The following is a 14686-nucleotide window of genomic DNA, read 5'->3' as shown; positions in this document are numbered from 1 at the left end:
CCTACTTTGCTGGTCGGCTTCTCTCCATCCCCACCCTTGTCTTCTTCAGGTCCCCATAGGTGTGTGTCCTAAGGACACTCCTCAGTAAGCCTTCTGCATGCAGCTCTCCATCTCGGATTCTGTTTCCAAGGAACCCAGTCTTGAAACAGTGCTTGTTTCTGAATCAACAAAGGTGACAAAAACGTAGGACTATGCTGATGAATTAGGACTAGTTTGCATGCCCTGTTCTAGAACCAGGGGTGGGATCAGCCTCTCCCAGCACATAGGCTGAGCCAGAGAGGATAGGGACTGGAACAAAGCTTTGAATTGTTTACTAAAAAGGGAAGAATCATACTGGGGAGGCAGCCGCACAGATCTTTTGATCTTTCCAGAAAAGTCAGAAACAGTTTATGTAAACAAACAAACAAATAAACAAAAAACTCATGATGTTTTAATGTCGAAAACTAATTGAGATATTTTTTAAACACTATTAAGAGCCAACGAGACATGGTCTAATACTGGCCTGCATTTCAGCAGTTTGCAACCTTGGCCAGAGAGAACATAGGTGTACTTTGTAGCCCCAGAGAGCTAAGCTGGCACTAATAGTGATCATGAAGTCAAGATTTCAGCTCAACCTAAGGAACAGTTTCCTAATGATTTGAGCAAGATGAAAACGGAATGAAGCACCTCAGGAGGAGATGAGTTCCTTGGCACCAAAGGCCATTGTTTGAGTGTTGTTAGAATTTGAACTATATGATCTTTGAGTTCCTATTCATTGAATAGGAACTTTATCCATATAAAGTGGATATCCATATAAAGTGGATCCACTTTATCCATATAAAGTGAATATAACTTTATCCATATAAAGTGCCGTGTATACATAAAATACCACTGATACACCCTTTGGCTAATGTCAGTAGCAAACAGCAATGGGATTGCACCAATGGTTCTACTGAAACACAGCTCAATTTTCTTTTCTGGAAAACACACTCCACTTGACTCATTGCTTCTGGATACTTCAGTATCAAAGGAAATAAAAGGTGAAAAGAGAAGCACGTGATTATTTGCCCTGCTCCTGTCTTAGATACAAAAATGTCACCAGCAAATCCTTTACAGATATCACATTATGAGACCCTCTGTTGCTTAGAAGTTAGCATTATATTCTAGCAAGTCAGAGCTGGAAGCATCTCAAAAATCATGCAGTCTTACTCTTTCATTCAATAGAAGACACAGAGAAGAGGAGGAACCCACCTGAATGACACAGAAAAGCCAGGACCAGGATCCAGATCTCTTTACTCTTGGAGCAGAGTTCTCTCACTGCAACACAAAACCCACTTTTTGTCATTAAGGTGAAATAATTTGCTATTGTCAGCTATCCTGGAGTGATAGGACTTCTGGGCTAATGGACCTCAAGATTCTCACAGACAGGAGGTAGCCAGGCTCTGTCTTTTTCAGCAGTCTAGAATGCCTAATCATTTGTAGAGATAGCTTATTTGATTCTGTTTAGGATTTTATTTTTAAAAGGTAATATGCTGACATGGTTAAAAAAAAAAAGGTGTTCACTAAAAGTTTCACTCCCACTTCTTCCCCCATCCCTCCTACCCCCTCCTACAGGTGATTTCTCTTATTAGTTTCTTGTGAACCATCATAAGAAATTTGAAGTCACTTCCCCTGATTCTCAAAACGATCTGATAGGGTGGGGATATTTACTCACCTTCATTTCACCTATGAGGAAACTGAGACTTAGGGAGCCTAAGCAAGTGAAAGAATGAAAAACTAACCAAGTCCAAACTCAGTGTTCTTTCCGCAATTTCACTATGCCTTTCGATAGCTCCGAGGTGTGTATAAAAGGTACAAGTGGGCATGGAAGGCAGGCTGAGCCACTGAATCAGAGCTCCTTAAACTTCCCAACAGGACAGAGCTTGCAGAGGGAGTGACTGGCCCAAGGTGAAAGAGAAGAGGGACCCACCAGGTAGATGTCCACCTGGAAATAGCATTTGTTTCATCCTGCCCCTTCATCCCATACACCTAATCTGTCACAAAGCCCTGTCAAGTTTTCCTGTGAAATATTTATCCCATCTGTTCCTCCCTTTCTCCTTTCACACCAAAAACTCTGGTGCAAACTTCAGTTACCTCACATTGGGTTATTGTCACAGGCTTTTAATTGGTCTCCTGGTGCACAAATAGCTTCAACCTAAATGAGCATGTATTACATCCGATTTCCATTTATAACATGATAATGATGCTGGTCCTTCATAAAGCCTAAATTTTAATCTTTCAACTCCACTCAGTGGAAACAACCTCATTAGTGTGTTAGTAAAAAGGGTCATGTAAAGAAGACTTGCTCCAGCTCAGAAACAAGGCTGGCCTTGAGAAAGAAGAGACTTGTCAAGAAAGTGAATAAATAAATAGCAATGTTATTCATACACTGGAATCGTACTCTTCGATAAAAAGAAACAAGCTACTGATGCATTCAACAACCCAGATGAATCTCAAAAATATATTGAGGGAAAGAAGTCAGACACACGAGAGTACAGGTGTATGATTTCATTCATATGAAGTCCAAGAACGCGCAAAATCGTCTCTTGGGGATATAATTTAGAACAAGGGTTGCCTCTGATGGGGCACTGGAAGGGATACAGGGGGATGCGATACCAGTGCTTTCTATCTTGATTGAGGTGTTGGTTACACAGGTGAAAACCTTTGTTAAAACTCACCAACTACATGCTTAACATCTGTGCATTTTACTGTAATTATTCCTCAATTTAAGAGAGAGAGAAAGAGAGAGGAGAAAAAGAGAGTGAGAGGGAGGCCGACCAGCTCAGCCTGCTGTAGAAAGAAGAACCCAGATGTCCAAACACAGTGGCTTCTGAGTGGCCCCTGCCCTCTCTCAACTTCTCTCTAAAACACATCAGAGGGGTGGGATAGGGAGGGTGGGAGGGAGACGCAAGAGGGAGGAGATATGGGGATATATGTATATGTATAGCTGATTCACTTTGTTATAAAGCAGAAACTAACACACCATTGTAAAGCAATTATACTCCAATAAAGATGTTAAAAAAATAATAAAACACATTTGAAGAAATCAGGAAATTAGGAATCTCCCAACACTGTACAAAATCTGACAGAAATGTAATGCCAGAGTCTTGGCAACATCTCTACCCTTATAAAGTGCATGTTGCAGCTGTATGAAGAAAATCCAACCCAATTTTGAGCCCCTACCACGCCCACCTCCACTCCAGGAGCAGAGTGCCCCAGAAAAGGCGGGAAGGCCCTTGGCCCCTCCCACACCGTCTGTCCTCTGTGCTCTGGGGACCTCCAGCCCTTTCGGAATAGATCCCAGGCAGGCAGAACACCTTTTCCCAGCATCCACACCCACTGTCAGGAGCCAGCTCTGCCAGCTTGCAAGCTTTTTAATTTAAATGTCATTTGTTTCAGAGTAATACAAGGAGAGAGTTGGTGTGGGTTTTTTTTGTTTTTTGTTTTTAACATCTTTATTGGAGAAGGAGAGAGTTTTAAACGCAAAAAAGACTACTACAGAGCTTGTTACCAAAACAGCATTCTCCTGCCTGGCCCCTCCCACTTTCCTCCCTCTTCTCCAGAGACAGCAACTTCAATTCTTTTAGCTGTCGTCTCTGGTGTTTGCCTTCTTTTATGTAAATAATGTGGTTATATTACATCCAGTGTTTTTTGAACATTAACTATTGACTTCCTACTATGAAAAATAAGGATTTAGCTCTCAGATCCTCACTCCCACACAGCTATGACTTCCCACCTCCTTTCAGTGTTGGTTATTTATGTTATGTGACTACATAATGTTTACAGATGAGCCATATAACATATTGTAATTATATTTCTTGTACAACTTTTTATTTTTCCTGGAGTTAAGAATGACCTCTTTTTATTGTTTTCATTTCTCTGTCAAAGCTGCAGTCACCTCTCAGTGTGGCTGCACAGGAGGTAATCTTCATGTTTATTTTCCAGCATACCTCCTGGAGCCCCTGTCCTCTGTTTCCATCTGTATTGGGTTGTCCTCGAGGCCCACTACAGCTACCCTTAAGGGAGGGTATTCTCCAGTAGCTTCCTGAGAAAGGGTGCGTGGAGGGTTAATATTCTGAGATCTTGAATGTCTGAAAATATTTTTATTCTACTCTCACTCTTGAATGACAGTTTGGCTGTGTGTTACGTTCTAAGAGGAGGATCCTTTTCCTCAGAATTTCCTCAGAAGGCATCAATTCCTCCACTGTCTTCTAGTTCCCTGTGGTCTATTAAGTCTCATACCATTTTGATTTTTGATTCTTTCATTATGACTTTTTTCTCTTAGGACACTTTCAGGATCTCTGGTTTTCTGATTTTCATTATAATATGCCTTGATGGGCCATTTCAACCTGGAAATCCAAAGGAATTGTGTTGTATTATTGCTTGATAATTTCATCCTTTACAGCCGTAGGTACTGAAAATACTGGCATTTGGAGGTCTCTCAATGGAAATGCCTGCTTGCTTCCTGATCACCATGGAGTGATACCCACAAGTCTCTAAGACCTATCAGTACATCAGAGTTTCCAGTCATCTGTTTAGCCCCTCTCTCATAAATATGAACGGACATACAAGGATGGTCAGATACTCAGGAAAGACTTGTGAAAATTAACAAAAGGAAACCTCACTAAAATGGAGCTGGGAGGCCAGAGGGGGAGCTCTCATGTACATACCACACAACATTCATAGAGATCCTGACAGGTAGAGACCTACCTTGCATCTCTAGCAAGAAGTGACACTACTATACCACCTTGGGAGGAAGAAAGATTTCTCCTTGCCTGGCAACAGCTCAGCCAGTGAAAGGCCACTATACTTCAAAGTCCCAGTTTCCTCCAATGGACTTTTTGTTTTTAACAGCCTCTCCCAATTTCCCCTTCTCTTCTATAAAAGAGTCTCCTTTCTTTTTCTTAACTGGACTTGCATGTGGTTCACCATAGTTGTGTGTCCTGAGTTGCAATTGTTTGCTGCTCCCAAATAAACTCGTTTTGCTGGTAAAATAACCAGCTGTTTTATTGTTTTGGGTTAACAGACTCTAACACTAGAGCCAGAAATCTGAGTTAGTAAAAAGGAACTTGGAGAAAATGGAGACAATTCAGATATCAGAATAAAACTTTATCTTCTCAAAGAGAAGAGATGTTACATCAGTGAAATAAAAACAGGATGCTATGAAAAATGAACAATTATAAAGACAAAAAAGAGCCCTTGGAAATTATAGCTAAAATAAAAGAAATTTGGTTATCTTAGATGTTCACTCTTAAACCAGTCACTTTGGACTTCCCTCGTGGCGCAGTGGTTAAGAATCCGCCTGCCAATGCAGGGGACATGGGTTCAATCCCTGGGCCGGGAAGACCTCACATGCCACGGAGCAACTAAGCTCATGCACCACAACTACTAAGCCTGCGCTCTAGAGCCAGTGAGCCACAACTACTGAAGCCCGCGCGCCTAGAGCCCGTGCTCTGCAGCAAGACAAGCCACCGCAATGAGAAGCCCGTGCACCTCAATGAAAAGTAGCCCCCGCTCACCACAACTAGAGAAAGCCCACGCACAGCAACGAAGACCCAACGCAGCCAAAAATAAATAAATAAATAAATATTTAAAAAAAATAAACCAGTCACTTTCCTCAGAAAAGAACCCTCCAATCTCCTGCCTTTGGAGATTAGTTATTAGCATTCTGGAACTAAGTGGGGAAAGGGGAGTTGGAGGGGTATCTTACCATTTGGGATGTAGACTTCCACTGAATTCCCTCCATTTTATTTTTTCTCTCTTTCTTGAACTCTGATTAGTCGGTTATTGGACCTCCTGGACTGATCCTTTGATTTTATTTGTCCTTTAGTATATTTCATTATCTTTTTGTTCTACTTTCTGGGAAAATTTCCTCAACTTTATCTTTAAATCCTTTTAAGGATTTGGGAGGATGTGGAGATAAGCATATGAGTTAAATCCATCATGACTAACCAGAGATCCTTCTGATATCATTTTACATCTTGGCTGATGGTACAGTTGACTCTTGAACAACACAAGGGTCAGGGTTGCCAATCCTCCCTGAAGTTGAAAATCCATGTATAACTTTACAGTCGGCCCTCCACATCCAATCTGCATACACAGATTCAATGAACCTTATATTGTATAGGACTGTAATTTGTATTTATTGAAAAAAAATTCACGTATAAGTGGTCCCCCACAGTATGAACCTGCATTGTTCAAGGGTCAAGTGTGGGGATTTCCCTGGCTGTCCAGTGGTTAAGACTCCACACTTCCACTGCAGGGGGCACAGGTTCAATCCCTGTCAGGGAACTAAGATCCCACACACCGCATAGTGAGGCCAAAAAAAAAGGATCAACTGTGCATTCTTCCGGGGAAGAATGATAATAAATAGGGAGGGAGATAATATGGAGGGTAGCATAGGACTAGTGGTGGCACTGTGCATTCTGAAAGGTATGTTCTCCACTTCTACATAGTTAATGGAGATGCACTCTCACCTGGGCCTGGTGTCCCCGAGTCCAGTGCCGCTCTGAGCCCATGTCTCCAGAGAATAAACTTCTGGTCTTCTGTCATTTGTCCACTGGCTTTCCATTTACTAAACTGTCCCAGAGGGGTACTGGTGAGATAGAAAAATAAGTGAACAGAGAAGGAGGTCCAGAAATAGACTTAAGAATATGTAAGAACTTAGTATGTGTTAAGGGCCACATTTCATGTTCATTGGGGGAAAGATGATTATTTAACACATGGTATTGGGACAAGTAGCTAACCATTAAAAATAAAGAAAATTAGACCTTTACTTCAAGGCATACATTAAAATATTAATCTATATAGATTACAGACTTCACATAAAAATGAAACCAGAAGTATCAGATGAAAATATAGGTGAATATTGATATAGTCTTGGGGTGGGGAAGGCTCTCATGACATGAGAGCAATAACCATAAAGATCAATTTTATCCTAAATAAAAATTTGAAATTTTTCTTTATCACCCTCCCCAGTATGTGTGTTTGTGTATGTATATATACATACATAAATAAAATTTTAAAAGCAAACAACAAGTGGGGAAAATAGTTTGAACATGAATGTCAGACTAAGGGTTAATATTCTTAATATATACAGAGCACTTATGAATAAATAATTTTAAAATACCAACAGGACATAAACAGGTAACTTATAAAGGAAAACAAATACTTTATAAATACCTGAAAAAATATTCAGCCCCATTAGTTATATAAACAAGTACAAATTAAAGTAAAAATGAGATATCATTGTCAACTTACCTAATTGATAAAAAATTTTTACAGTTTTTTTGAGATGTAACTCAGTTACCATAAAGTTCACTTCTAAAGTGTACAATTCAGTAGTTTTTAGTATGTTCAGAGAGTTGTGCAACCATCACTACTATCAAATTCCAGAGCATTCCTGTTATCCCAAAAAGAAACCCCGTACTCATTAGAAGTCACTCCCTCTTACTCCCAGCCCTTGGCGACCACTAATCTATTTTCTGTCTCTATGGATTTGCTTTTTTTAGACATTCCATATAAATGGAATCATACACTATGTGGTCATCTTGCCTGACTTCTTTCAGCTAACATAATATTTTTAAGGTTCATCCATGTTGAAGTATCAGTTAACTGTATTCCATTGTATGTATATACTACATTTTGTTTATCTATTCTGTTATGGATAAACAACCAAAACGTCCAGTTTATGGACATTTCGGTTGTTTCCAGTTTATGATAATTATGAATAATGCTGCTGTAAACATTCATGTACAAATTTCGTATGGACATATATTTTTATTCTCTTGGGTATATAACTAACAGTGAAACTGCTGGCTCTATGTTTAACTTTTTGAGGAACTGCCAAGCTGTTTTCCACAGCAGCTGCACCATTTTACATTCTCACAAGCAATGCACAAGCGTTCCAATTTTTCCACATCCTCACCAACACTTGTTGTCCATCATTTTAATTATAGCCATCCTAGTAAGTGCGAAGTGGTATCTCATTGTGGTTTTGATTTTCATTTCCCGAATGCCTAATAACATTAAGCTTCTTTTTGTGCTTATTGGCCATTTGTATATCTTCTTTGGAGAAATGTCTATTCAAATTCTCTGCCCATTTTTAATTGGGTTATTTGTCTTTTTGTTGTTGAGCTCTAATAGTTCTTTATCTATTCTGGATAGAAGTCCCTTATTAGATATATGATTATATGATTCACAAATATTTTCTCTCATTCCATGCATTGTCTTTTCACTTTCTTGATGGTATCATTTGAAGCATGAAAGTTTTAAATTTTGATTAAGTCCAATTTATCTCTTTCTTCTTTGGCTTGCTGTGCTTTTGGTGTCATATCTAAGAAAGCTTTGCCTAATGCAAGGTCATGAAGATTTACTCCTAGGTTTCCTGAGTCTTATAGTTCCAGCTCTTGTATTTAAGTCTATGGTCCACTTTGAGTTAATTTTTATATATGGTGTGAGGCAGAGGTTCAACTTCTTTCTTTTGCATATGGCTATATGAGTCCAAGCACATTTTGTTTAAAAGACTATTCTTTCACATTGAATTGTCTTGGCACCCTTAGGTTTTCAAGCTTGACATTAGTTGAAAAATGATTGACAAAGATTTTTAAAAGATAATACCCAGTTTAGGCAAGACTGAGGGGAAGTCTTACACACTGCTAATGGGAGCATAAAAGAGGAACAGCGTCTGAAGGGCAATTTGCCATGTATATCCGATTTGAAAAATATGTACTCTGATTCAGGAGTTGTACTTCTAGGCATTTATTTCAAGGAGATAACTGTACAAAGATGTTATGTATAATGGTGAACAACTGGAAGTAAACTAAATGTCTATCAGTAGAAGACTAGGTGAATAAATTGTGCTACAATTTCATCTGTACAATGAAATATGATGCAGACTTTAAAAATGATGAAATGATTTATTGACTTGGAACAATTCCTGTGACCTACTGCTAAGTGAAAAATAAAAGCATGTTACAAAGCGCTCTTTATAGTAGTATTCCACTTATATAATATACTTTACTTATACATCTACATTCATAGAAATACCTCACTGTTAACAAAAATGTTAACAGTGGTTGCTGTTAGGTAATAGGATTTTAGCTGGCTTGTATTTTCTTCTTTATACTTTTGGTGCATTTTATGCATTTGCTACATGAATATATATTGTCTTTATATTCAGAAAAAGAAAAGCTATTTTCATTTTGTAGAAGAATGTCCTCAAGGAATATATATTGTAAAAGACTATTCAATGGTATGGAAATATGTTCATAATATGTTAACTGAAAAAAGCAGGTTATAGTATCCCACTTAAAAATTTTTTAATGTAATATACACAGTATTTCCTAGGTACTATGATACTTTTTTTCCACCACTTACTATTTCTGAAATAAAAATGTCTCTTACAATCAATATGAATATTTAATGTAGTGGTTCCCCCCTCCCTGCCTGCCTGAAAAGCTGTTATTAATGAGATGATGCTTCTGGCAATCTGAGACTTGAGAAAGTGCCATATGTGTGTAGAGAAAAGACTGGAAGAATAGACACCAAAACGTGAGCAGTGTTTAGCTCTGAATTGAGATTTTTCTTTTCTTTTTCTTTCTTCTTCTTCTTTTTCTTTTTTTTTCTGGTTAAGTATAGTTTCCAAGTTTTCTGTAGTACGTGCATAAATAAACATAAAGAAATCAGGAAGCCAGCTGCCCTGCTTTTCAAGGAAGAAGCAGAGTGTGAGGGTATTTGGGACTTTGGGCCTTTACCAAAATAAGAGACTAGCAAATTAGGGTGCACACAAACCACCTTGCATGCCCACTGAGGGGCCCCTGGCTGGGCAGGAGCTGGCAAAGCAAGTTTGAGAACAGATGGTAGAGTTCGGTCAGCAGGAGCAGGGCTCTTGGATCAATCTTAGTTCTGTGTGGACAAGGAAATCCCTGTGAGGTATGAGTGAGTCCAGATGGTGGGGATGCTGGCTAATTATGGAGGAGAGGGATGTCCAACACCACGGGGCCACACAGATATTTTCCAGGAGTATGTTCTCAGTTACTCAAGAGAGACCAAGGCCTGCATGAAACAGAAAATGAGTCCACCCCTTTTGAAAGTCAAAACTTACATTGATTAGAGAATTCCCTGGCGGTCCAGTGGTTAGGACTCAGCGCTTTCACTGTCGTGGCCCGGGTTCAATCCCTGGTCGGGGAACTAAGATCCCACCAGCCACTCGGTGCAGCCAAAAAGAAAACATAAAAATAAATAAATAAACAACTTACATTGGTTTGAGGTGAGCCCGTCCCTCAGCCAAAAGGGCAAGGTAACTACAGGAGATGAAGGGCATGGAGCAGAAGTGGAAGACTAATGGCCACAGCAGAACCTGGCCAACCCCTGAGGAGGCTAGCAAGCTCTGGGCCTCTGCTTAGAAGGGAGGGGCTCTGCCTTGCAGTGACTGTGACTGGGGCACAGAGAGAGTGCCAGGCACGGCGCCAGGTAGGAGCTTCACCCACAGGATCATGTCTAATCCTCACAACAGTCCCGAGATAAGCAGCCTGAGGCTCCTAGAGGTTATGTGGTTTGTCCCAAAGCACACAGCCTGTAAGTGATGGAGTGGATTCCCACATTACTAGAGTCCATCTCTAAAAAGGGAAAAACACTGAGCAAAGTTAACACTCGTATTTGTCATGAGTATTAACTCATTACTTACCATAGTGGTAGCTGGAAAAACAAGTTTCAAGCAAAAATCTTCAATCTGATCCCAATATCGTTTTTTTTTTAATCGTGAAAACATAGTTTTCTTTTCAAATTTTGTGGCCGCGTCACGTGGCATGCGTGTCTTAGTTCCCCAACCAGGGATGGAACCCGCGCCCCCTGCAGTGGAAGCGCTGAGTCTTAACCCCTGGACCGCCAGCCAAGTCCCCCCAATATTGTTTTTTTAAAAAATATGTATAATATAGAAAAAAAAAGCCACAAGGATAGACACCTTAATGGTGGATATGTCTCAATAGTAGGAATCTAATTTTAAAATTTAATATTTTCTTTAGGTTTTTTTTTTTTTTAAACTTCCTCTCCACTCCTTCCTTGAGCATGTAAATCTTCTTAAAGCAGAGAAAACAAAAAGGCTTTTCAGAAGCAGTTGTGAGGACTAGTGGATCAAAGTTTTCAGAAGCAATTGTGAAGACTAGTGGATCAAAGTAATGAGAATGAATTACAGTGAGATTTTAATGACAGAGAAATCCAGGTTCTTACTAGCTATGTGAGTTCCACTTGGCTTTGCTAAGCCTGTTTCCTAAACAATAAAAGGGAATTATAGTCTTGTCCCAGTGAGCTGGTGCCAGGATTAACTGAGATGCAATGTACACAAAAGTCCCAAGCATAGTACTTGGCATAAGGATAGTGTTTAATAAATGTTAAACCCGACTCTTGGTGGTCATAGCTCTTCCTTGCTGCCCCAGGAAGGCCACGCACCTACAGCTGTTTCAGAGAGCAGAACGGAATCTGGCTGTCTTGGCAGGGGCCCCTTACTGGACCTGCAGCTGCCTGCACACCTGACACTTTCCCCTCCTCTTTTTTTTTTTTTTACCATCTGGTGACTAACAAGATCTTATTCCTTAACCCATTTTCACCCAACTATTTGCCTTCCTCTCTCCCTTTGTCTCAGTGTCTCAGCTGTTTCTAGGTAGTATTTTTGAGTACACGTGACATTATTTCAACATAACACATTTTCAGGGCACCTATGTTCTAAAGATGGCCCCAGGCTCCTGCTCTCCATTCATATCATCCAGAAATATTTGTATGAGCTCACAGTCTTGCTGAGAATTTAGATCCTTCAACAACTCCCACGTGTTGCCTAGCTGCTATAACAGGCACACAGACCATACTGTGGAGACTCAGAGGACAGATTTACCAGTGTATGCAAATGTGTATGGGAGAGGAGGGAAAGAATGGAAGTGTTTAATATTTAAAGAGTAATGATTTCTTCACCCCATCTTATGCATCACCTTCATATACTGTCTTTCCTAAAGAGAAAAGGTGCCCATTCTGCAAAACTGGTTTCAAGGCCAGTTAAGCAAATGCCTGAGTGGGCCTGTTTCATCTTCAGATTTGTTGAAGTCTGTTCACAGACACAAAGTTTGTGGAAGGCTCTGATCATCTGATGACATTGCTGAGGCAGTGGGGTGGAGAGCAGATCCAAGGAGTTACAAACTAGCTCCGAGTGTTCTCCTCAGACATTTTGGAGCTTATTGGAATACACACATTCTGATCAACAAGCAGTTTTAAGACTCAAAGGAGTGCCAAAACCAGGCATTGTTTGATATCTGTATTACTTATTAGGTAAACATTAACATCAATGGAAGTAAAAGAGATTTACCCATAGTTCAGACTCCCTCACAAACTAAGATGTTTTCGCTTTTCCTTATTCCCTTCCAGTCCTTCAAATCCATAAATCCAAAATCATGATAATGATTGCAGCTTAGATACAGTTCAATATTCTATTTCTTTCTCACACCCAGATGCATACACAGAATGATGTTAAGTACAGCAATATTCAAAACCAGGGCAGTGTGACAACAGCCCCTTCAGGCCTGTGGACCGACAGTCCAGTGGAAGATGTTGGCAGGGCAGTGAGACACACCCTGTTCTGCCTGTGTTATTTATGCCTTTGGCAGTGAAGCCCCTGACAAAGAAGCATGTCACTGGAACACATGCTCTTTGTTCACAGAGGTGCATGCCAGCACCGGCTGTGTCAGAAGGGACAGTGCCGGGTCTGTAGTCCCTCTTCTGGCTCTTTTGCTTTCTTTTTATTTGCTGCACATTGTGGCTATGTTTATTAATTACTTTGTAGCTTAATCTTATAAAACACACATTTATCTTGTGAGTCCTCATACCCTTGAGTTGGTCATAAAGAGAGGACAGGATTCCAAGCTTCTGCCCTTTCTCCCTAAGGATTGATATCACCTCCCCCACAAGCCACCAGGTTCCCACTCTCTCTAGCACAGAGCTACCACGTCCCAGTCTCCTTCAGCATCTCCCCTTTACCTACAAGATGGCGCCTGCAGCCTCTGTTTGGTATTAAAGCCTCTCTACAATTGTTCCCAACCTACTGTTCCAAAGCAGACCCCCATGCTACGACTTCATTCCACACAGACTGATAGTGTAGCAGAAAAGACACAGGCCTTGGAGTCAGACCCATCTGGGTTTAAACCCTAGCTCCACCTCTTGTTGGCCACACAGCTTCAGTTCCTCATCTGTAAAACGACAAAAATACAATCTACTTCACAGGGTAGTCTGAGCATTAAATTAGAAAGAACGTATTAAGCCCTAAAAGTGGATGCTCAATCATTGCTTGTTAGCTCATGGAACTAATTTGCTAGTTTTTTGGTAAAAGCCTTCATCTCATGGCCCTGTGGTTCTCATAACCTTACAGTTACAGACCTAGTGTGACATCCTGAAGAGCACTTCCCTCATCATTTTCCCCTGTCACAGAGATGACTGCTGAGACTAACATTTTAAATACAAGACTCAGGAAACAACACACTAGAAAGTTTTTTTTGCCTTTTCCCATAATCCTCCTAAAACCTTTTTTGCTTTGACATTTTAATGCATCTGATATTTTAAAAATTGATATAGATAGTTTTGTTTGCCACTAAATGAACTTCGGTGAAATGGAAGAGTGCAGTCTTTCTTAACTTGAAGAAAACCTTAGGTTAATGCATAGAATTGTAAGGTTTTCTCTATTCATAAATTGTTCTCAATCTTGGAGCCTCTTGTCCATACTAGAATTAAGATGGTATCTGATTTGACACGTGACGTATTTACTTATTTTAAGCTGAATGTAACGTTACATTATTTCCCTGAGCTCTGCAAAGCCGACTTAGTGCTCTAACCCTGTCTCTCAGGGCGCTCTCTGAGCCAGCCCATTACAAAGGCTACCTGCCAATCCCCGAAATGGAGACCACAGAGAATTCACACACCTCACTGGGGTGCCCTTAAAAATAAACGAGATAAAAGTCTTCGAAGAAACTCTGTAAACTCCGAGGCCCCATTAGAGATGCTAATTGCTGCCTTCGCTAGCCTATATTTAAATGTTAGAAAACCCAGGGAGATTCTCCCGGACTTGGGGACGCTCGGCTCCCCTGTGGCTTGGGCAAGCGGCCGGGGCTGCCGTGTCCCCGCCGGCCACGAAGGCCGACTCCGCCCGGTGCCACGCGGTAGAACGCGGGCCCGCCGCGATTCTGCCCCCCGACGAGGATCCTCGCAGCACTTCCAGCCCCACCCGGTCAAGGAGACGCGGGACTCGGGCTGTTGGCCCCACACGGTGCGGAGGAGCGGGAGGTGCACCCAAAAGCCCTCGTCCCGCGTTCTCTACAAGTCTCCCGCTTTCGCGAGTGTCGGGCTGGCCTGGCCGAGCCTCCGCAGAAGGACTTGGCCTTAGGGACCCCCGAAGCCGGGCTGTAAAGTCCCCCCCTCAGCCCTCCCGGCAAACGTCCAAGCGCGGGCTGGAGACCCGCCTCCGGGCGCGTCGAGGAGGGACCCCGGGGTCTCAGCTTAGCTGCGGGCAGGGAAGCTCCCGAGGCGGGTCTTACATCAGCCACCCCCACGTGCGATCTGAAGGCGGGAGTAAGTCACTCCCGTCCACCCCGCTGCGCTTTTTCCCCCAAGCCTCCGCCCCTCCTGCCGCGCCTCT

At 41.4% G+C, this 14686-nt stretch overlaps 1 protein-coding gene across 2 annotated transcripts in view; it reads right to left on the bottom strand.

Moving 5' to 3' along the window:
• The window catches only part of HEMGN (hemogen), a 42736-nt gene extending 28129 nt beyond the window's left edge, over nt 1–14607 (bottom strand). The window contains exons 1-3 of one of the 2 annotated variants that reach the window (XM_082468695.1): nt 10124–14607; nt 6495–6613; nt 1231–1296 (exon numbers count right to left, since the gene is read on the bottom strand). In XM_082468695.1, the coding sequence (XP_082324821.1) occupies nt 1231–1296; nt 6495–6570 (142 nt within the window). In that variant the 5' untranslated portion in view covers nt 6571–6613; nt 10124–14607. Of the gene's footprint in view, nt 1–5; nt 144–1230; nt 1297–6494; nt 6614–10123 lie in introns of those variants that run through there. The other variant, XM_082468696.1, reaches the window with a different exon arrangement.
• Between the last annotated feature and the right edge of the window lie 79 nt (nt 14608–14686).

This window comes from Balaenoptera physalus (assembly GCF_965194825.1).
Source record: "Balaenoptera physalus genome assembly, chromosome: 7".
Classification (NCBI taxonomy): domain Eukaryota; kingdom Metazoa; phylum Chordata; class Mammalia; order Artiodactyla; family Balaenopteridae; genus Balaenoptera; species Balaenoptera physalus.
The sequence above is the reverse complement of the archived record's forward strand: the minus strand, read 5'-3'. Positions and strand labels throughout refer to the sequence as shown.